Source organism: Nycticebus coucang, chromosome 8, assembly GCF_027406575.1.
Source record: "Nycticebus coucang isolate mNycCou1 chromosome 8, mNycCou1.pri, whole genome shotgun sequence".
NCBI classification, from domain to species: Eukaryota; Metazoa; Chordata; class Mammalia; order Primates; family Lorisidae; genus Nycticebus; species Nycticebus coucang.
The window spans coordinates 93,600,361-93,620,582 of NC_069787.1; the positions used below are offsets into that span (position 1 = coordinate 93,600,361).

Genomic DNA, 20,222 nt, shown 5'->3' on the forward strand with positions numbered 1-20,222 from the left:
TAGCCAGGCGTTGTGGCGGGTGCCTGTAGTCCCAGCTACTTGGAAGGCTGAGGCAAGAGAATCACCTAAGCCCAAGAGCCAGAGGTTGCTGTGAGCTGTGACCCCACAGCACTCTACCAAGGGCGACAAAATAAGACTGTCTCTAAAAAAAAAAAAAGGATCAAACCATGATACACAGTTGACCGAAAAGGGAATTCAAGTAACATTTAGAAATATGTTTAATCTTACTCTTGAGAAGAGAAATGGGAATTAAAACTCAAAGAGCAAGAAAGGATAACCAAATGGCCAGTAAACACATGAAAAGGTATACAACATCACTAGTCATCAGGGAAATACAACTCAAATCACAATGATGCTACTGTATAACTACCACAGGGTAAAAAGGCTGATCATCCAAAATGTTGCTAGGATTTGGAGCAACTGGAACTCTCACAAACTTCTACCCCGTTTCCCTGAAAATAAGACATCCTCTGAAAATAAGACCTACTTACAGGAAAGATAAGACGTCCCCTGAAAATAAGACCTAGCGCATCTTTGGGAGCACACCTTAAAATAAGGCGGGAAACAGGGTAGTGGGAGAATAAAATGGAACAACAGCTTTGGAAAACTGGAAGAATCTGCTAAAGCACATGTGTACAAATAATGCACAACTCCACTCCTAGTATACTCCTCAAGAAAAGTGTAAACATGGGCACCAAAAGCCTTGTTCAAAAATGTTCATAGCAGCTTTGTTTCACTAATTCAAAACTGTAAATAACATAAATGTCCATCAATAGGAAAGTGGAGCAATAAATGTTTCACAGAGTGTCAAACACTGCACTCCTGTGAACAAACTCCTGATGCGCACAGTTATCTGGATGACACTCAGGAATTTAACCGTGGGTGAAAGAAGCCAAATGTAAAAAAAAAATTTTTTTGAGACAGAGTCTCAAGCTGTCACCCTGGGTAGTGTCACAGCTCACAGCAACCTCAAACTCTTGGGCTTAAGCAATTCTCTTGCTTCAGCCTGCCAAGTAACTGGGACTACAGGCGCCCACCACAATGCCTGGCTATTTTGTTGTTGTTGTTGCAGTTGTCGTTGTTTTAGCTGGCCCAGGCTGGGTTTGAACTGTCAGCCTCGGCGTATGTGGCCAGTGCCCTACCCACTGAGCTATAGGTGATGCCCGGTTTTTGTTTTTTGAGACAGATTCTTACTCTGTTGCCCTGGGGATGAGTGCCATGACATCATCATAGCTCACAGAAACCTCAGATTGTTTGGGCTCAAGGGATCCTTATGCCTAAGCCTCCTGAGTAGCTGGGACTTACAGGTACCTGCCACAATGCCTGGCTAGTTTTTCTATTTTTAGTACAGACAGGGTCTCCTCTTGTTCAGTCTGGTATTGAACCCCTGAACTCAAGAAATCCACTTGTCTCAGCTTCCCAGAGTGCTAGGATTATAGGCGTGAGCCACCACACCCAGCCAAAAATTTTAATTTGTAGGATTCCATTTCTATAAAATTAGAAATCAGAAAAAACTTCTGGAAAAACAGATTATACATATAGAAACAAAGATATGAATTATAGCAGAATCCTCGTCAGAAACTCCACAAGCTAAAAGACAATGGAAATGAAGAGCCAAACCATAGAATGGGAGAAAATATTTACAAGTTACCCATCTGACAAGTATTAATAACCAGAATTTGTATGGACCTCAGACAACTCAATAGGAAAAAATCAAGGCCAGGCACAGTGGCTCATGCCTGTAATCCCAGCATTTGGGAGACCAAGGGGGGTGGATTGCCCTGAGCTTACTGGTTCCAGACCAGCCTGAGCTAGAGTGAGACCTCATCTCAAAAAAATAGCCTGATATTGTGGCACACTCCTGTAGTCACAGCTACTTGGGAGGCTGAGGCAAGAGGATCACTTGAGTCCAAGAGTTTGAAGTTGCTGTGAGCCATGATGCAACAGCCCTCTACTGAGGGCAACAAAGTAAGACTTTGTCTCAAAAAAAAAAAAAAAAAAATCAAACAGCCTAATTAAAAAATAGATGAAGGATCTCAATAGACATTTCTCAGCTTGGCGCCTGTAGCTCAAACGCCTAACTTGACCTAACTCCCTGCCTCAGTGAGAGGGGGACAGAGAGGGCCCAGGGCTCTGTTCTGACACCTCTCCCCTTCCTTATCAACACATGCTCTCTGTTCATCTCGTCCAGTATCATAGCTTCAGCCCCGTCTGTATAGTGGTGGCTTCCCAACAGTGCACTCACCATCTCCCCTGGATGGCTAACAAACATTTCATGTTAAACATAGCAGATGGCTCAGCACCTATAGCTCAAGCGGCTAGGGCGCCAGCCACATACACTGGAGCTGGTGGGTTTGAATCCAGCCTGGGCTTGCCAAACAACAATGACACCTACAACCAAAAAATAGCCAGGCATTGTGGCAGGCGCTTTTAGTCCCCGCTACTTGGGAGGCTGAGGCAAGAGAATCACTTAAGCCCAAGAGTTTGAGGTTGCTGTGAGCTGTGACACCACAGTATTCTACCCAGCGCAACAGCTTGAGACTGTCTCAAATAAATAAAATACATAAATAAATAAATAAAATAAACACAGCAGAAACTGAACTCTTCACCTTGCCTCCCAAACCTATTCCTCCCGTAACTATCCTCATCTCAGTAAATGACTCCTCCATTAACCCAGTTGCTCAGGCTAGAAATGTAGGAGTCATCCCTGACTGTTTGCTCTCAAAATCCACATCCAGTTCTTCAGCAAATCCTATTCCAAATAATTCCTAAATCCAGTCCCCCAGCCTCCTTCCCCACCTCCACTGCTACCCTGGAGTGAGAAGGGAAGGCCAGTGAAGTAGGGAGAAAAACCAGGAAGTGTGATGCTATAGGCATTCAGGAAAGGATGCATTTCAAGAGGCTGGTCAAAAAAGGAAATGTTACTAAAAGGTCAAATGCAAGCAGTGGCTATTGCAGTGATATGGCAACAATCTTCAGTGACTCGTTGATCTTTTGTAACTACTTGGTATATGGAGTTTTCAGGGCGGCACCTGTGGCTCAGTCGGTAAGGCGCCGGCCCCGTATACTGAGGGTGGTGGGTTCAAACCTGGCCTTGGCCAAACTGCAACCACAAAATAGCCGGGCGCCTGTAGTCCCAGCTACTTGGGAGGCTGAGGCAAGAGAATCGCTTAAGCCCAGGAGTTGGAGGTTGCTGTGAGCTGTGTGACACCACAGCACTCTACCGAGGGCCATAAAGTGAAACTCTGTCTCTAAAAAAAAAATATCCTTTTTCTTCCTAAACTGCAAGCTAAATTTTGAAACACCATTTCCTGACGAGGGATCTGGCACTCATGTTACCCTCTTTTTTTTTTTAAGAGACAGAGTGTCATTTTAGGCGATTCTCTTGCCTCAGCCTCCCGAGCAGCTGGGACTACAGGCGCCCACTACAACGCCCGGCTATTTTTTGTTGTTGTTGTTGCAGTTTTGGCCAGGGCTGGGTTCGAACCCACCCCCTCAGTATGTGGGGCTGGCGTCCTACTCACTGAGCCACAGGTGCCGCCCCACTTTACCCTTCTTAATATTTATTTGATACATTCACCTGTTCATTCTTCCATATTTTTCTTTTTATGTTACGTGTATTTTTTAAAGTTGTACTTGAAAGTACTAAAATATATATGAAGCAAGCACCACTGAGGCACCAGACCTTATCTGAGGCTGCCATAGCAAAAAAGATGGTTAGGGCTGGTGGGCCCGAGCTGGATGGTCAGAGCAAGAGCAAGAGCGAGAGCCAAGGATCTGGTGGCTGCTATTGGAGACTCAAAGCAGTGATACCCTGGGAAGGGTCTTGCAGGAGCAAGGAAAAAAGGAAACCAGAGCCAGATGCTTTTTGGTGGCAAAATTAAAGTCATGGGGATAGCTCCTTCATCAACCTCACTGAAATGGGGATAAAGATGGGTGATGCAAAGGAGTGAGTGAGATCCCATAATGAGGGCCCAGGGCTCTCAGTCCCCTATTAGAGATCCTTGAGGTCTGGCTTCAGCCTCACCATTGTCCCCCACCCACCTCCTTAGTTGACTGGGTACTTCCTTGGCTTCTCCTGTGCACTATAGAAGCCTATGACCCTCACTTGGCCCTTAAGGCCCTGTATGACTGGGGACTGCCCACCTCAGCAGTGTACACAGTACCAAACTCAGCATGTGGCCTCTGCTCAGAGGGAGACCTCCACTTGCAATACCCTTCCCCATACCCACTCCTCCCTAGGACTCAGCCAGGTTGTCAATTCCTCTGGGAGACCCTTCCTGAATCCTTAAGTCTGTCCTGGTGGTCAAGTCTTCTACAACCCTGGGGATTCCCTAGTGGGTGGAATCCTTCAGGAGGAAAGATCAGTATGTGAGCCATCCTGGGCCTTTCCTGCCCATCCTCCCTGGACACCAAAGCTTCAACAGGTCTGCTGGCTACAGGAGTGGAAAGGGGACACAGGGTCCAGACAAACCTACAAGGGAAATATACACAGACTTGAGCCTTGGCCCAGAGCCTCAGGACACCCCCACCCCAGCTGGCCATCAGGCAAAGAGAGGCATGTGTTAGGTCACCCATTTTGGGTAGAAGTCCCCTTTATTTGGATTTGCTGCTGTGTGGCTAGACGCCGTAGGTGGCTGTCAATGTGGACCAGGAGGGCATCCAGCATGTGCAACACTCCAAGGAGCAGGGTGCGGTCTGAGATTGGGGCCTGCCGCTTCCAAGGCCCACAGGGGTCAGTCGTCACCTGTGGGTGCTGAGAATAGGACCAAGAGGCAGGAGGGAGAGTGGAGGGACAGGCCAGAGGCATGGCAAGGGGCAGCAATGGAACTGGGGAGGAGGGTATGGGGCAGTGCCGGGAGATGGGGAGGAGACAGGGTGATGGAAGATCATGGAGGGTCTCTTGTGGGCTATAGTGGTCATGGGGCCCACAGGGGCTGGATGAGAATGGATAAGGGGGACAGATGTGCATGAACTGATAGGTAGAGACATGTGGACAGACACAGGGGACAGTGGGGTGTGAACTGGGGGCAGGAGGCCTATAGACCATAAGTAGAGGTGACAGAGGGGAGTTATGCTTACCTCGGCTTTGGTGGCCTGTACACGCCGCCGCTGCAGCACCTTGCGGCTGATCGCCAGCATCATCATGGTAGTAGTGAGCGTGACCCCAGCCACAGGGTAGATGCGGTTTGTTCCCAGGTCCATCCAATAGCCAGGGCAGCCCAGGCCACTCCCACAGCCCTCCATGCTGTTTGGCTGGCACCCCCAAGGCTGTAAGTCCAGTCCCACCTGGTACCAGAGGGGCCGCGACCAGGCGTAGCTGGGTACAGGTGTCACCAGCAGGAGTAGCAAGGGCAGTGAGGGCAGCACGTGAAGCATGGCTACAGCTAGTGGTGACCGGAACCTGAGCACCAGGCAACAGGCAAACACCCCTCCCCCAGGAGCAGGTTCCAGCCTGGCTAGAAAATGAATGGGGCAGGGCACTGGGCTCCAGGGCTGGAGGGAGAATGGCAGGCCTGGGGCCTGGTTTCCACTCTTCCATTGGCCTGGCTAGCCCATTCATGAAGGACTGCTTCCCCCACACCCATCACCTCATTCATCATCCAACTCCTAAAATCCAAACACTCCACAGCCCTAAAGCCTGCTGCCCTCCACCAGGGGCTGCGCCCCCAGGCTGACCAAGCGGCACAACTGGCCTGCTCACTGGTCCCTACAGCCAGCCCCGGGCCCCCCAGTCCACATGGCAGCAGGGTGAACACTCAAAAGATGTGGGATCAAAGCCCATACTCCAAAGCCTGTGTGGGCTCCTGCTAGCCTGGGCAGTCTCCTCCAATTTCTCACTTCCCAACATGCCACTCCTGCCTCCTGCAGTCCTTCCTATGCCAAAAGCACTGTCCTGCACTCCTACAAAGTTACCATCTCATGACTAGAGTTTCAGGCCAAGTGTTACGTGCTCCTGAGTCTCCCTTCCATGTTCATTTTGGGTGACACAGTCCCTTCTCTCTCATGTGGCCGTGCTTTATTCAACATGTTTCAAGCTACCTGTACTTTCTTGTTTGAGGTCTGCCCCCCCAATCCAACATACAAACTTCATCCAACCAATATTTACTGAGCAGCTGGCAAGCTCCATTCCTGGTGCTGGGATATGGTATGACAGAGCAGACAAAAAACTCTGACTTCCTGGCTCAGCTCTGGGGGTGGGGAGAGGGCAGTGCCAGGCACTAACACAGGTCATGATAAAACAAAGCTGGGCATAGGTGCCTCAGTGATTTGGAAGACAGGGCAGCCTCTGTGCACTCTCAGGGCTGCCAGTGCCCAGCACACACCTGGAACCTGGTCAGTACTTGATGAACAGCAAAGTTTGTGTATTTTGAGCAAGAACCTGAGCCTGGCACTGTTCTAAGCATTTCCTGGCATTTGTTCATTGAATAATGAGCAACCATGAAGCCAACACTATCATTCCTGCTGTACTACTGAGCACACTGAGGCACATAAAGACCCCAGCATTGTCCCTCCCCTGCTATCACTCAGCATGGCAGCTGGTCCAAAGCCCCCACTGCCTGCTGGGCCACATACCCAGATGTTGCACTTTATAGCAGAAATCAAAACATGCTTCTTGGCCAATAGCACCTGTGAAAGCCCAGGTGATCTAATTATAGGAACAGGCATACTTCCCCAGTAAATCCATAATGCTTATTCTTATTTTTATTTATTTATTAATTTTTTTTTTGTAGAGACAGAGTCTCACTTTACCGCCTTCGGTAGAGTGCCATGATGTCACAGGACTCACAGCAACCTCTAGCTCTTGGGCTTCCGTGATTCTCCTGTCTCAGCCTCCTGAGCAGCTGGGACTACGGGCGCCCGCCACAACGCCTGGCTATTTTTTGGTTGCAGTTTTGGCCAGGGCCGGGTTTGAACCCGCCACCCTCAGTATATGGGGCTGGCGCCCTACTCACTGAGCCACAGGCGCCACCCGCTTATTCTTATTTTTAAATGGTGAACAGCTGCTCTTCCTCAGCTGGTTGCTCAGATGTTCACTCTGCACCCTCCAGGGGCTGCCCAGTAGCACCATCCTGTCCTGCCCCTTATGGGGTATACCTAAGAATAGACCATTCCTGAGAAGCAGCTCTAATTCTAGTTGCTTTACAGCTGATGACACTGGGCTAGGCTGGGCTTGGCTGGGGGGAACCTGAACCTGTGATGCCCCCCAACTCTCCTCTTCTGTACTCACCCTGTCTGACTCACACCTCTTTAAATCTTCTCCTCAGCTTCTGACCCCACTGGGGCATAAGAAGAGCCAAAGCCAGAGCTATGGATCACTCACCACCAAACCCATACCAAGCCACACCACAGCCTGGAGTTGGGAGGACAAGTCTTTATTCCTGAGGTTGAATACATGTATCAGCTCCCTTCCCACATTTGGGCAGTGCTACCCTGACTGTCCCAGGCCTGGAACACTGACTTGGAGTCCCAGGACCTCCATCCCTGAGTTATGTGTGTGTATGCATGAAGGGGACTCCTAGGTGGGACCTGGAGGCAGCCCAGGGGTGGGGGGTTTCTCAAAAGCACCTCATCACAGCCTCCAGAGAGAGGTAGGCAGTCTCAGGTAGGGTGGCAGCATGGTCAGAGTTTGGTGACCTGAATGGGCAGAGGAAGGGAAGCACCAGTTTCTAAAGGGCACATGCCAGCCCCCCACCCCAGGGAAAGCAACCCCTATCCCTAGGAGAAGCTGTACCCAAAAGCAGGAAGAGAAGGCAGTGGGTTCACAAGGGCAGAGACATGGTCACCAGGACAGACTTCTTGGAGTTGGGGCCAGGGTGGGAACAAGCAACATATTAAGAAAAAAGAGTTTAGCATCCCAGAGGTCAGCTCACCAAAACAGGGCTGTCCGGGCCAGACTTCGGGTGTTGGAGGGCAAAGGTGACAGCATCATGGACAGAGGCAAACAGATGCTTCTTAGTGATGGATGCATCAAAAAAATGTCCAGCCTCAAGCTGGGTGATCACAGGGCCTGTAGGCAAGGAGTAGGTCTCTCCTGACTCTCAGAACCACCAGGAACCCAACCCCCAGGAACCGGCAGAATGCCCTAACCCTATCACCCCTGACCTGCACCCCTGAGGCTACAGCTAAATCCCAGCCACTCCTGCCTCCCAAGATACTTCTGACCTCCAGTTTCGGAGACTTTTTCCTTGTGCTGCCTGGCAAACATTTTCCTTGACCAAAAGAGTCCCACCCTCTTCCCAGATCCCGCCTGCTATCCCCTCCCCACGCACTGTGGCAGGCTGCCATGTACACCTCCACCTCGATCTCTTGGAAGTCATGGAAAATCTGCCAGAGAAAAGGGGGCTAGACTCAGAGGGAGGCTCAGGGACTCAAGAGGGGACTTATAGGGAACTCAGGCAGATTTGGGCGAGTATAAAAAGGGAGCTCAAAGGGCTTGGGAGTCAAGAGGTTCAGAGGGCTCTCAGGGCTAGTTATAGGGTCAGTGTGGAGGCTTGAGGGGCCTTGGCCTGGCCCAACCCCTTACATTCCTCAGGCTCTTGAGGCACACAGTATCCACAAAGGAGAGGGCACCCAAGTCCAGGACAAGGCTATGGAAGTCTGGCTGAGGCAGGCCTAGGGCCTTCAGTGTGGACATGTCTAGGGCCTTGGCATCTTCTTGACCACTGGCTGCTGTGTCTTCCAGTTTATTCCCTGGGCTCACCTGCTGGGAAACCGAACATGTTACAAGGGCTATCCAAGAGGGGGTGAAGGCAGGGAACGTGCACAGACATCAAGATACAGAGGGTCAGATATGAGAGCCTGCATATAAACCCACACACAGGTGGGGCATGCGTGGGACACGAAGACACAGTCAAGGAGGAGCCATGTACGTCAGCAAAGATAGGAAGGACACATGGAGACACACAAAAGAGCACACCAAGACACATACGCAACTGCTCTGTTACCTCCCTGGCCAAGGCTTAATTGGGACACAAAAAGGGAGGGTATTGCATACTCAGTCAGCCAGGATGGAGTGGGTGGGGGACCCAGGGCAGCCCAGAATATGCATTCATGTCTGTCTGTGTTACTTAGACAGTGGATTGGATTCAAACCCTTGGACTCAAGTCATCCTCTTGCCTCAGTCTCCTGGGACTATAGGCATGTGCCACTATACCTGGATTTGACCCAATCCCCAACTCTGTATTTTTTTCCCATATACCCAATCCCTTCCCTCTACACCTGAGCAAAGGCTGTGGGGTCTTGTGACATCTACAAATTCAAGGTCTTCATCTAGGGTGTGGTGGCTCACGCCTATAATCCCAGCAGTTTGGGAGGCCAAAGTGGGCTGATTGCCTGAGCTCATGAGTTTGAGACCAGCCTGAGCTAGAGTGAGACCCCCATCTCTAAAAATAGCCGGGTGTTATGGCAGCCACCTGTAGTCCCAGCTACTTGGGAGGCTGAGGCAAGAGAATCACTTGAGCCCAAGAGTTAGAGTTGCAGTAAGCTATGACATCACGGCATGCTACTGGGGGCAACAATGTGAGACTCTGTCTCAAAAAAAAAAAAGGTCTTCACCTAGGCCTGAGATTCTAGAAAAGAGGACCACAAGCAGAATTCTATAGTGTATCACTAGAGATCTCCCCATAGAGTATCTCAGTTATCATCCTTTTCCTCCTGCCATTGGCACAATATCCTGGAACCCACAGCTAGTGGGTCCATGGTTTTCCTCATGAGACTTTCATGGGTGCTCACATCTCTGCAGCTCACGTCTAGCCTCTTCTCTCCCACCACCAGCCTCACCTTGGGCTTGGAGTCCTCCACATTGTAGCTCTTGATGTCTTCGAGGCTGGTGTTGACATTAATGGAAACTGAGGTGTCCTTGGAGGAGGCAGCCTAGGTCAGGGAAGAGTAGAGACAGGAAGGAACTATCCTAGCTGCCTTTACCACAACACCAACCAGGGCTGGTATCACCCACTGGCTTTGGAAAGTAGGCAGCCAGGATTCAAAGCGGTGGGACCAAGGGTACCAATGCTGAAAGCTGCAGGGTTCTGACGAGTTCCAGGAACAGCCAGAAAATGGACAAGGACCCTGATGGTTTACACTGTCCCTGGTTCAGGAGATGAGGGAAAAACAAACCACTGCCTAGAGTCCTGACTCACCAGGGGTGAGAAGCAGGGTCACTGGGGGCAAGAGGGAGAAAATGGGAGGTATAAAGCGAATGAGTCAGGAGGCTGGAGAAAGGCTGGGATTGACAGCAAGGCAGAGTGTAGAGGCCAAGAGCAGGGCAGGGGTCAGGCATCACCAGTTAAAAGGGGTCCTGCCTGTTTCTGAAGCTTCTTCTCTTTCCGCACTTGCTTCAACTTTAGCTGCTCCTGCTTCCTGAGCAGCAGCTTCTTCTGGGAGATGAGGTGATCAACATCCACACCACACTGGAGGCAAACGTCAGGGAAGGGGAGGTGGAGGTGGGCACTCTGGGGAGATGAAGGCCTGACACCCACCCTGAGGACCCCATGCCTCACCCTCTGTTTCAGTGCATCACTGTAGAACTCAGCATTGGCAAAGTACACGGTAGTTGAGGAGCGGAAGATCTTCACACCTGGGACCTCCCTGGCCTGGGAGTGGGGCAGAGGTGTGGTAACTGATATTACCCTCTCCCTCCATTGCATCTGTTCTTCTGCCTTTCCTCTCCCGGAGTGCTGAGGGCCACCACCACTCAATGCTCTGCTCCACCTGTGGCCCATGCCCTCCTAGAGGCTTAGGCCACATACATGGGACCATGGTGGTGTCATCCTATCTGTTCTGCTGCCTCTCCCCAGTCCAGGCCCTCAGCAGGGGACACAGCCTGTACCCTTCCCTCTGCACCTCCCAGGTCAGGTTTCAGAGGCTCTTAGCCCTCCTCTTGGGTCTCCAACCCATCCCAAGGTCTGTTCTCTGTGTGCAGATAAAGTCCATCCTATCATGCCAACCAGACCTTTCCCAGCTCTCATCTCCTTCAGGACACAGTTCAGGCCTCTGCTTTGGTATTCAGACCTGCAAAATGTGGCACCCCCTTTCCATCCAGCTGGGCTGCTCCCCTCATATCCTTTCCTACATCTTAATCCCTTGGTTCCTCCCTTCACTCTGCCTGGTCCCACTGTGCTCAGCCCTCAAGGCTTCGTGTTACGGGGAATGGGCTTCTTTTATTCCAGAGTCCCCATCTATGTTCCCAGCACCTGGCCCAAGACTTCACAGAAGGTAAATGAATGATTGGGGACTTAGTAATAGCCCCACTGATCAGATCAAAAGCAAGCTTCCTCTATATTCTGATGCCCTAAGGACCCTGCCCCTCCAGCACCTCTGACCCAGGGGTGCTTCACAGGATGAGGCTTGGGCTTCTGGCTCCAAGACAGACCCCACCCCTGGCTCCCAAACCTAGCTCTGTCTGTCCAGTTTCCTCTGCCCCTTTGCAGCCCCTCAGGCCCCTAGTGGGGGTCATAGACCCCAGTTCTTCCCTTGAAATTCCAAGGATCAAAGCCAAAGTGCCTCAGACTCCAGTATCCTGGCCAGGTATGGAAAGGACTGAAAAAAACTAGTTTTTTATTTTTTGAGATAGAGTCTTGCTTTGTTGCCCTTGGTAGAGTGCCATGGCATCACAGCTCATGGCAACTCAAACTCCTAGGCTCAAGTGATTCTCTCGCCTCAGCCTCCCAAATAGCTGGGACTACAGGCGCTCGCCACAACGCCCGGCTATTTTTAGAGACAGGGTCTCGCTCTTGCACAGGCTGGTCTTGAACTCCTGAGCTCAAGCAATCTACCCACTTTGGCCCCGCAAGTACTGGGATTACAGGTGTGAGCCACTGCACCTGGCCTGACAAAAGCTAATTCTGTCCGTCACACCCCACCCACACTATCCTGCTCAGCCCCCACTGCTCACCTCTGAGTACTCTGCCACATCTCGGTAAATGTCTGTGCCTGGCAACTGCCCCAGGACAGAGTAGTGGGGCCTGTGGAGGAGAGAGTAAGTGCAATAAGAGGAGGACAACAAGAAGGTATGAAAGGGCTTGGCAATCGTAGCACAGTGGTTACGGCGCCAGCCACGTGCATTGAGACTGGTAGGTTCGAACCCAGCCTACGCCCGCTAAACAACAATGACAACGGCAACAACAACAATAAAAATAGCCAGGCACTGTGGTAGGTGCCTGTAGTCCCAGCTACTTGGGAGGCTGAGGCAAGAGAATCGCTTAAGCCCAAGAGTTCGAGGTTGTTGTGAGCTGTGACACTACAGCACTCTACTGAGGGCGACATAGTGAGACTGTCTCAAAAAAGAAAAAGTATGAAGGAGGCCGTGGTCCCCAGAGATGCAGGGATAGCTAAGGAGAGGCAGTGAGCAGCCCCCTGAAATGGGGGGGACTGATGTGGTTGACTCACAGCTGTGTCCGGACCACCAGGAGCAGCAGGGAGAAGACTACTGCAACCATCAGGCCAAGGTCCAGGTTTAGCAGGATGGTGGCCACAAAGGTTGCCAGCCAGATGAGCTGAGAAGAGAGGGCAATGGTCAAAGAGTCAAGAAGGACTTGGGCCTAAGGCCCCCGACCCAGCTGTGGGCTCCCAGGCTTCTCACCAGATCTGTTCGATTAGCCTTCCAGAGGGAGCATATGTCAGTGAATTGCATCAGCATGCCCTTCAGGTTCACGATAATGGTGGCTGCCAGGACTGCCTGGGTTTGGGGGATGTCATCAGGGGCTTTTAAGATGCTGACAACCGACCACCCAGAGATGACTCAGAATGACCCCAAGTTGGGCAAAACCTCAACTAACACTAAGTACCACCTATCCCCTGATCCTAACAACTTGGATCTAACTCTGAAAGGTTCTAACTCTTCTTTTTTTTTTTTGAGACACAGTCTTACTTTGTCACCTTCAGTAGACTGCTGTGGTGTCACAGCTCACAGCAACCTCAAATGCCTGGGTTTAACTGATTTTCTTGTCTCAGCCTCCCAAGTAACTGGGACTACAGGCACCTGCCACAATGCCCAGTTACTTTTAGAGACGGAGGTCTCATTCTGGCTCAGGCTAGTCTCAAATTTGTGAACTCAGGCAATCCACCTACCTCCACCTCCCAGAGTGCTAGGATTACAGTTGTGAGCCACCATGCTCAGCTATAACTTTTTTTTTTTTTTAACTAGCTATTACTTCCAACTCCTGACTCTTTTATTTATTTTTTTTATTGAGACAGAGTCTCACTAAAGGCCCTCAGTAGAGTGCCGTGGCATCATAGCTCACAGCAACCTCCAACCCTTGGGTTGAAGCGATTCTCTTGCCTCAGCCTCCCGAGTAGCTGGGACTACAGGTGCCCACCACAATGTCCAGCTTTTTTTTTTTTTTTTCTCACTCTATCACCCTCAGTGGAGTGTTACAGTGTCACAGCTCACAGCAACCTCTAACTCTTGGGTTTAAGTGATTCTCTTGCTTCAGCCTCCCAAGTAGCTGGGAGTACAGGTGCCCGCCATAATGCCTGGCTATTTTTGTTGCAGTAGTCATTGTTATTTAGTAGGCCCAGGCTGAGTTTGAACCCACCAGCCTCATTGTATGTGGCCAGCGCTGTAACCACCGTGGTACGGGTGCTGAGCTGGCTTTTTTTTTTTTTTTTTTTTTTGTAAAATCAGGGTCTCACTCTGGCTCAGTCTGGTCTCGAACCTGTGAACTCAGGCAATCCACCTACCTTGGCCTCCCAGAGTGCTAGGATTACATGCGTGAGCCACCAGGCCCAGCCCAACCCCTGACTCTTGACTCCAAATTTCACCCCAAAGATCTCAGCCTTGAAAAACAGGACGTAGACTGGGCTCGCTGGCTTATGCCCATAATCCTAGCACACTCGGAGGCCAAGGTGGGTGGATTGCTTGAACTCAGGAGTTAGAGACCAGCCTGAGCAAGAATGAGAACACATCTCTACTAAAAATAGAAAAAATTAACTAGGTGTTGTGGTGGGCACCTGTAGTCCCACCTACCCAGGAGGCTGAGGCAAGAGGATAGCTTCAGCTCAAGTGTTTGAGTTTACTGTGAGCTATGATGATGGCATGGAACTCAACCAAGGGTGACAGAGATGCTGTCTCAAAAAAACACAAAAACAAACAAAAAATACACGGGACATAACCTTGTATTCTTGTCCTTTACCTGGGACTAGACTAACTGATCTGAGCCCCTGGCCTGGCCTAGGATGTGAAGCCTGGCTGGTGCTCTCACCTTGGGCAGGTCCTGAAAGAGTTCCCCAAGTTTGATGATGATGAGGAGGATAAAAAGGGAAGAGACAGCTCCAGCAACCTGTGGGGTAGAGGAGTGGTGGTGGTGGGGAGACCACCTGGAAAAGCAGTGTGTGCACAGATGCATGCCCATACCCAAAGCCCACCTGTGTGTTACCCCCAGAGCTCTCCTGCACCAGACTCCGAGACATAGAACAGCTCACAGGGAAGCACTGAAAGATGCCCCCGACGAGGTTACTGAGGCCAAGGGCTACCAGTTCCTGGTGAAGGGGAATGTGTGTGAGGAGACTTCTTAGAAGTGTCTAATCACTGTCCCACTGTGCCCAGGTCCATTTGTCCCCAACCTCCATCCCCTCAATGGTCCCCAGAGGCAAAGTGCTGTCCCATATGTCCTGTTTTTCCCAACTTTAGTTCCCCCCATGGCCCTCGCATATCTGCTGTTTCCCTGTGTTCTACCTGGTCCTTCCTCCCAGCCCTTGGGGCCTTGTACCCCTGGATGTCTCCTATACGCCCAGCATCACCCAGACCTGGTTGCTGTCCACCCGGTAGCCATGCCTCAGGGCGAAGATCTTCCCCAGTGAGATGGCAATGGCGAATCCAACCACGGCAATGGTGAAGGCATTTCCCAAAAGCTCTGGGAACATCTTGGGGCTGGGGGCCACTGGGGGCACCAGCCTGTGAAAAGTATTTGTGAGGCCAAAGAAAGGTCCTGGCCTAGCTGCCAAACCCTCCCTGGCCTTGTGGGGCCACAGCTCACCCTGCAGGGATGTTGCCCACAACATCCACCCCAAATCTGTGCTTCAGGCCCACGCCATAAGAGATGCCTGTGGCCCCAATAAGCTGTTGGAGAAAACAAGGTCAGGGGATGGAGGTGCTGGCATCAGAGTTGGAGTAGGGGTGAACGAACCACTCTGGGGGCAAAGCCTTCAGAGGGGTGGGGAGAAGTCACTGACAGGGTGAGCCAAACATCTTTGGCAGGGAGAAATGCTGTCAGTGGTAGGAAGAAACCACCATGGGGGCTTTCCGCTGCCCCTCCTACCCCAGAATGCACCCCCATGCTCCACTGCAGTTGGCCCTCAAATACCTGGAGGCTGCCCATACAGCAGGGACCCATCCTGACCTGTCCGCCCCCACCATCCCCCCATTCCTGGCATCCGAACCGTGAGCAGTTCCCCTGGTATTGGTATAGGCAGATGCTGCTGTAGCTTGTTATTCAACAGCTTCACCACCACGAGCACCACCCCTGCCACAGCTGCAGTGACCACAGTGCCGACCACACTCTGGGGCAGCTTCCAGCAGACCTCCAGCACTGTCTGTGGAGGGATGAGTCATAGCCAGCACTCAAGGCCAGGGGGCACACCTACCCATCCCTCCTCCCACCCTCACTCACATAGATGAGGGACAGTGGCCCAGAGCGGCTGCTCAGATGGAGGCCAAACACATACTTGAGCTGTGAGACGAAGACGTGAACGGATGCAGCTGTGGTATAGGCACGGACCAAAGGCTCTGACAGGTAGGTGACCACAAAGCCGAAGTGGACCAGACCTAGCCCCACCTGTGGGATAACCAGGGGCAGTCAAAAGAGGCAGGGACTCAGGGGTAGCTAAAGAGGAGCTCAGGGCACATGGGATTCAGAGGGGGATAAGTGAACAGCAAGAACAGGAGGGCAGAGCAGGGCAGACACTCGGGAACTCCAGAGTGGGGGCTGTGGGGAGGGGGGAGGACACATACTCCTGTTTATTACCTGGAAAAGGCCGACCAGGACACTAAGTGTAGAGGCCAGCTGCACCCGGTCAGCATCTCTGGCCGTCTCGTTCACCGTGGAGTTTGAGGCCTGCAGGTAGTTCTCATTTGGGGCCAGGGATTCTGTCACACTGCCCACCATCACAGACATGACAGCAAAGGTCCCTGCAGGGACAGTCAGGGCAGGCCTGAAGGGGATAGAACACTGCCATCCCCTAGAGCTCTGATCTTAAGAGAGAGGCCAGGAGGACGAATAATCCTCAGACTATGGCTATACAAATGGGGCAGTGCTGGTGGTTAGGTATGGCCAGGGTCAGAGTGAATCCTGAGCTCACAGGCTCTTTAGGTTGGCTAGAAATGCTGGCCTTGCATCATGTATTCTGCACCACCTGTGTTTGCTGGCACAGGGACACAGAAACTCTCTGTGGAGTGCAGAAGGGGTCAGAGTCTGCCTTAAGCTGGTCAGGCCTCTACCAAGCCCCTGGCCCCTCAAGCTGCCTCATCCACTCACATTTTCCCAGGGCTTTGAGGTGCCCTGAATCTGTGGTCCTTCAGTCAATCCCCTAGTTCTGCCAGGGGATGACCCTTGGGGTAGCCCCTCAGTGACCCAGGACTGATATTGCCCTCTTCCTCAAGTTTTCCTGCCCTGCTCAGGCCTCTCTCACCCTGTCCTCCATGGGGGATCTGGGCATCCTCTTGAAGGGTAGGCCTGATTCCACTTACCCACGGAGATGTGCCGGGAAGTGCCAAACAAGAAGTAGATGAAGACAGGGTAGAAGGAGCTATAGAGGCCAAACACAGGGGGCAACCCAGCCAGGAGAGCGTAGGCCAAGCCTGGAGGTGGGATGGTAGCAATGCAGGCTCAGGGGCCAAGGTCTCAAAAGGGTAGGGTAATCCCAGCCCTGCTCAGGTGCCATAGTTCCAGGGTCAGAGGTCATGGCTCCAGGTTTGTGGGGTCACAGACCACAAAGCTTCCAGGCCAAGGCCTTGAAGGGGCTCACCCTGTGGAAGCTGCATGATGGCCACACTCAGGCCAGATAACAAGTCACCTAGGAGCCAGTCACGCACAGGATACCGGGGTAACCAGACCAAAACTGGGAGCCATTGGAGCAGAAGAGCACGGGCCTGCGCAAGGGAACACCTGGGGACATGAGGGGTATGTGTATGGGATAGGGGCCCCCTGGGCCCTGCCAGACCCTCCAGACCCCCACTTATGTTTGGCCTTACTGCAACCAGGTTCGCCACTGGCGGGTCCCAGGTGCTGAGCCCTGGTGCCCCAGTTCCTCCAACTGCTCCTGATTTAACAATGGCCGTTCCACGTGGTAGTCTCTCCTCCGCAGCTCCATTGCCTGCGTTGTGGACAGCAGTGCCTGTGTGTCCCTTGGTCTGGTGTGGCAAGACCAGAGATACAGTGAGGACACCCCTGGTCCAACCTCCCCTAAAACTCTACCTGGGACCAGAGAGTCACCCACTGATTTTTCAAGGTCCCAAGATCAAGGTACAGTTGGTCAAGTCCCAGCTGGCTCAGTAGGCCCCGTGCCCACACCCAGGCAGGGCAGTACCTGAACTTTGGCTGGTGGAAAAGTCTTTCTGGGCCAAAGTCCCCCAACAAGGGACAGCAGGATGAGCATAACCCACACCTATAGCCCAGGTACGGCTGCCCAGTCCTGAGCATTCTACTACTCTGGGGGCCAAGGCTGACCATCCCTCCTAGCCCCTTTCTCCCAGCTCCTTTTCTTTTTCTTTTTTTTTTTTTTGGAGACAGTCTCACTATGCCGTCACTGTGTTGGGGTGTCACAGCTCACAGCAACCTCAAACTCTTGGACTTAAATGATTCTCTTGCCTCACTCAGCCTCTTGAGTAGCTGGGATTATAGGCACCTGCCACAATGCCTGGGTATTTTTTATTGCAGTTGTCATTGTTGTTTAGCTGGCATGAGCCCGGTTCAAACCCGCCAGCCTCGGTGTATGTGACCAGTGCCCTATCCACTGAGCTACGGACACCACCTCCCAGTTCCTTTTCTTCCCCTAGCTAGTCTGCATCCAGTCCTCAAGTCCTTATCCAGCTACCCCAGGAGTCCAGTGCTAGCTGGGCTGGCTCAGAGAACACTTAGGGAAGAGATGTAGCAAACCAGGGGTCCAGTTCCTTAAGCAACTCCCTCTCCAAAACTCAGGCTTCCAGTAGAGACCTTCCCCTCTAAGGGAAGGATTGCTTTGAGGCTAAGGTTGCCCCTTGGCCTCCATCCCCAGGGTCCAGGTTTAGACAGCTCAAGCCTAGTTTGGGAAAACCAAGGGATGGTTCTCACTTGAGGAGAAGGGATCTTTCATGGAGCGGGAAGCTCTCACTTAGAGGGAGAGGCTCCCAGATAGAAAGGGAAGTATCCATTTGAAGTGGTGGAAAGATTTTACCTGAGAAAAGGAGCTTTCTGGGGGGAATCTCACCTAGAGAGGCTTCAACTGACCTTCCAGGAAAGCTTTCACCAGCCAGGCAAATTCTGATATAGGAGGAATTGCTTATTTGCCCAGAGGCTCCTACCTGAAGTGGAAAAAATATCCTACCTGGGAATAAGAGACCGTGGGGGAGAGGAGGTACTCTCACCTAGGGGAGGGAAGCCCTGACCTGGCAGGAGGCTCCCACATTGACTGGGAGAAAGTACTTACCTGGAAATATCTCCCGAGGGGTGGGGGTGGGGGTGGAATGTTACCTGGGGGAAGCTCTAGCCTGTTAGAGGGAAAGCTTTCACCTGTCAGGAAAGTTCTGGTCTAGCTCTGACCTGGAGAGAGGATCCTACCTGAGGGACGGGAACTTACCTGAGAAGGATTGCTAACCTGGATGTCCCGGTTGGAGGAGAAAATGGAGTGGGTACAAGGAAGATCCTCAGAGTTCTTGGCTCTACCCTTTCCAGGAGATCTTAGACTGCCCTCACTCTTCTCCTGAGACGCCCCAGGTAATTTTAAAGAATTCCCTCCCACACTACCCAGTATCCGCGCTCACTGGCGGAGCCTGGATTGTTGGCCCCTCCCCCCAGGAGGGCGCCCAGGCCAAAAGGGCTGGGAGATCTCACTATCAGGTAAATTGTAAACCCGGGTGGACTCGGAACCCCAGGTGAAAGCTGTTAATTCACGGGCCCCGGCCAGGGACTCTCTTGCAGCGATTTCAGGCCCCCAAGCACCCCAGCCGGCACAATTCCTGGACCGGGGTTCTCCCGCATGCTGCTGCCTCCCTGCGGCCCCGGGTTAGCACTCGGGCAGCACTCCCTAGCTACCCGCACAGCCCGCAAGGCCTGGGGTCGTGCTGGATCCCGCCCTCATTCTTTGCCACAAATGGGCAATCGCCTGCAGAAAATCTACGAAAAGATAAACCGAGGCGTCGCAGGCGGTAGATGCCAGCTCCAGGCCCGGCGTTAGCGCGGGGTCACCAGCGGACAATGAGAACCAAGGCGGCGCTTTGCACTCACCCGGACGCCTCCGACAGCCCCATGGTTCGGGAGCTAACAGCTACAGCTTCGGGCTGCTGCGGGCCGCTAGGGGCCGGCAGGCAGCGCCCGGCCAGCGGCTAGGCCCGCGGCGCGCGCAGGGGGACTAATCCCGGAGCAGCACGGGAAAAGCTTGGGCCTATCAGCATGCAGGGGCGGGGCCTAAGGGGCGCTCCTGGGGTTCTGGGAAGCCTGGCGGGAGATTTAACCCCTTCCTCCCCAGAGGCCTGCAGAACTGAACTAAGGACCAGTGCTGGGAAGGCTCTAGCCGCGCCTTTAAGCCCCTGTGTCGGATGAAGCTGCTTTTAAATCTTGGCTTCGCAGAGTGAGGAGGAGAAACCTGCGGATGGTCAGGAGGCTTTGGGGTGCGGCCGGTGATCCCAGTCTTAACTCTTGTTGGGGGGATCCAGCTTTTTTTTTTTCCCCCTTTTTGTAGAGACAGTCTCACTCTATCGCCCTCGGTAGAGTGCCGTGGCGTCACACAGCTCACAGCAACCTCCAACTCCTGGGCTTAGGCGATTCTCCTGCCTCAGCCTCCCGAGTAGCTGGGACTACAGGAACCCGCCACAACGCCGGGCCATTTTTTCGCTGCAGCTTGACCAGGGTGGGTTTGAACCCGCCACCCTCGGTATATGGGACTGGCTCCCCACTCACTGAGCCACAGGCGCCGCCTGGGGGATCCAGCTTTTTTTTTTTTTTTGTAGAGACAGAGTCTCACTTTACTGCCCTCGGTAGAGTGCCGTGGCATCACACGCCTCACAGCAACTTCCAGCTCCTGGGCTT

At 52.5% G+C, this 20,222-nt stretch overlaps 2 protein-coding genes across 8 annotated transcripts; both read right to left on the reverse strand.

The window, feature by feature from the left end:
- Window positions 1–4,565: 4,565 nt before the first annotated feature.
- TMEM89 (transmembrane protein 89) lies at window positions 4,566–6,938 on the reverse strand. The gene is made up of 2 exons (XM_053599133.1): window positions 5,083–6,938; window positions 4,566–4,756 (listed from the first exon to the last, which is right to left on the reverse strand). Exons 1-2 carry the CDS (start codon window positions 5,377–5,379, stop codon window positions 4,571–4,573), a joined length of 483 nt encoding a protein of 160 aa, XP_053455108.1. The 5' UTR covers window positions 5,380–6,938; the 3' UTR covers window positions 4,566–4,570.
- A 107-nt stretch (window positions 6,939–7,045) lies between these two features.
- On the reverse strand, window positions 7,046–19,554 carry SLC26A6 (solute carrier family 26 member 6). Of its 7 annotated transcripts, none has more exons than XM_053599084.1 (21): window positions 19,422–19,554; window positions 17,192–17,350; window positions 16,966–17,105; window positions 16,688–16,798; window positions 15,966–16,129; window positions 15,612–15,776; window positions 15,382–15,534; window positions 14,979–15,061; window positions 14,749–14,896; window positions 14,368–14,481; window positions 14,205–14,282; window positions 12,584–12,679; window positions 12,391–12,497; window positions 11,897–11,966; window positions 10,503–10,595; window positions 10,305–10,412; window positions 9,784–9,876; window positions 8,528–8,707; window positions 8,274–8,328; window positions 7,875–8,011; window positions 7,047–7,638 (listed from the first exon to the last, which is right to left on the reverse strand). In XM_053599084.1, exons 1-21 carry the CDS (start codon window positions 19,442–19,444, stop codon window positions 7,624–7,626), a joined length of 2,292 nt encoding a protein of 763 aa, XP_053455059.1. In that variant the 5' UTR covers window positions 19,445–19,554; the 3' UTR covers window positions 7,047–7,623. The 7 variants fall into 7 exon arrangements, with proteins under 7 accessions (XP_053455064.1, XP_053455059.1, XP_053455062.1 ...); XM_053599087.1 differs by lacking the exon at window positions 19,422–19,554 and adding an exon at window positions 18,793–19,415; XM_053599088.1 differs by lacking the exon at window positions 19,422–19,554 and adding an exon at window positions 18,775–19,415.
- Between the last annotated feature and the right edge of the window lie 668 nt (window positions 19,555–20,222).

Excerpts from the sequence above, each read along its gene's own strand:
- TMEM89 (XM_053599133.1), bottom strand. The coding sequence starts at position 5,379 with ATGCTTCACGTGCTGCCCTCACTGCCCTTGCTACTCCTGCTGGTGACA. Across the intron at positions 4,757-5,082 it reads TACAGGCCACCAAAGCCGAG|CACCCACAGGTGACGACTGA; the intron begins GTAAGCATAACT and ends TCCTATTCTCAG.
- SLC26A6 (XM_053599084.1), bottom strand. The coding sequence starts at position 19,444 with ATGGGGCTGTCGGAGGCGTCCGG. Across the intron at positions 14,283-14,367 it reads GCTCTGGGGGTAACACACAG|GTTGCTGGAGCTGTCTCTTC; the intron begins GTGGGCTTTGGG and ends TCTACCCCACAG. Across the intron at positions 10,413-10,502 it reads GTGATGCACTGAAACAGAGG|TGTGGTGTGGATGTTGATCA; the intron begins GTGAGGCATGGG and ends GTTTGCCTCCAG.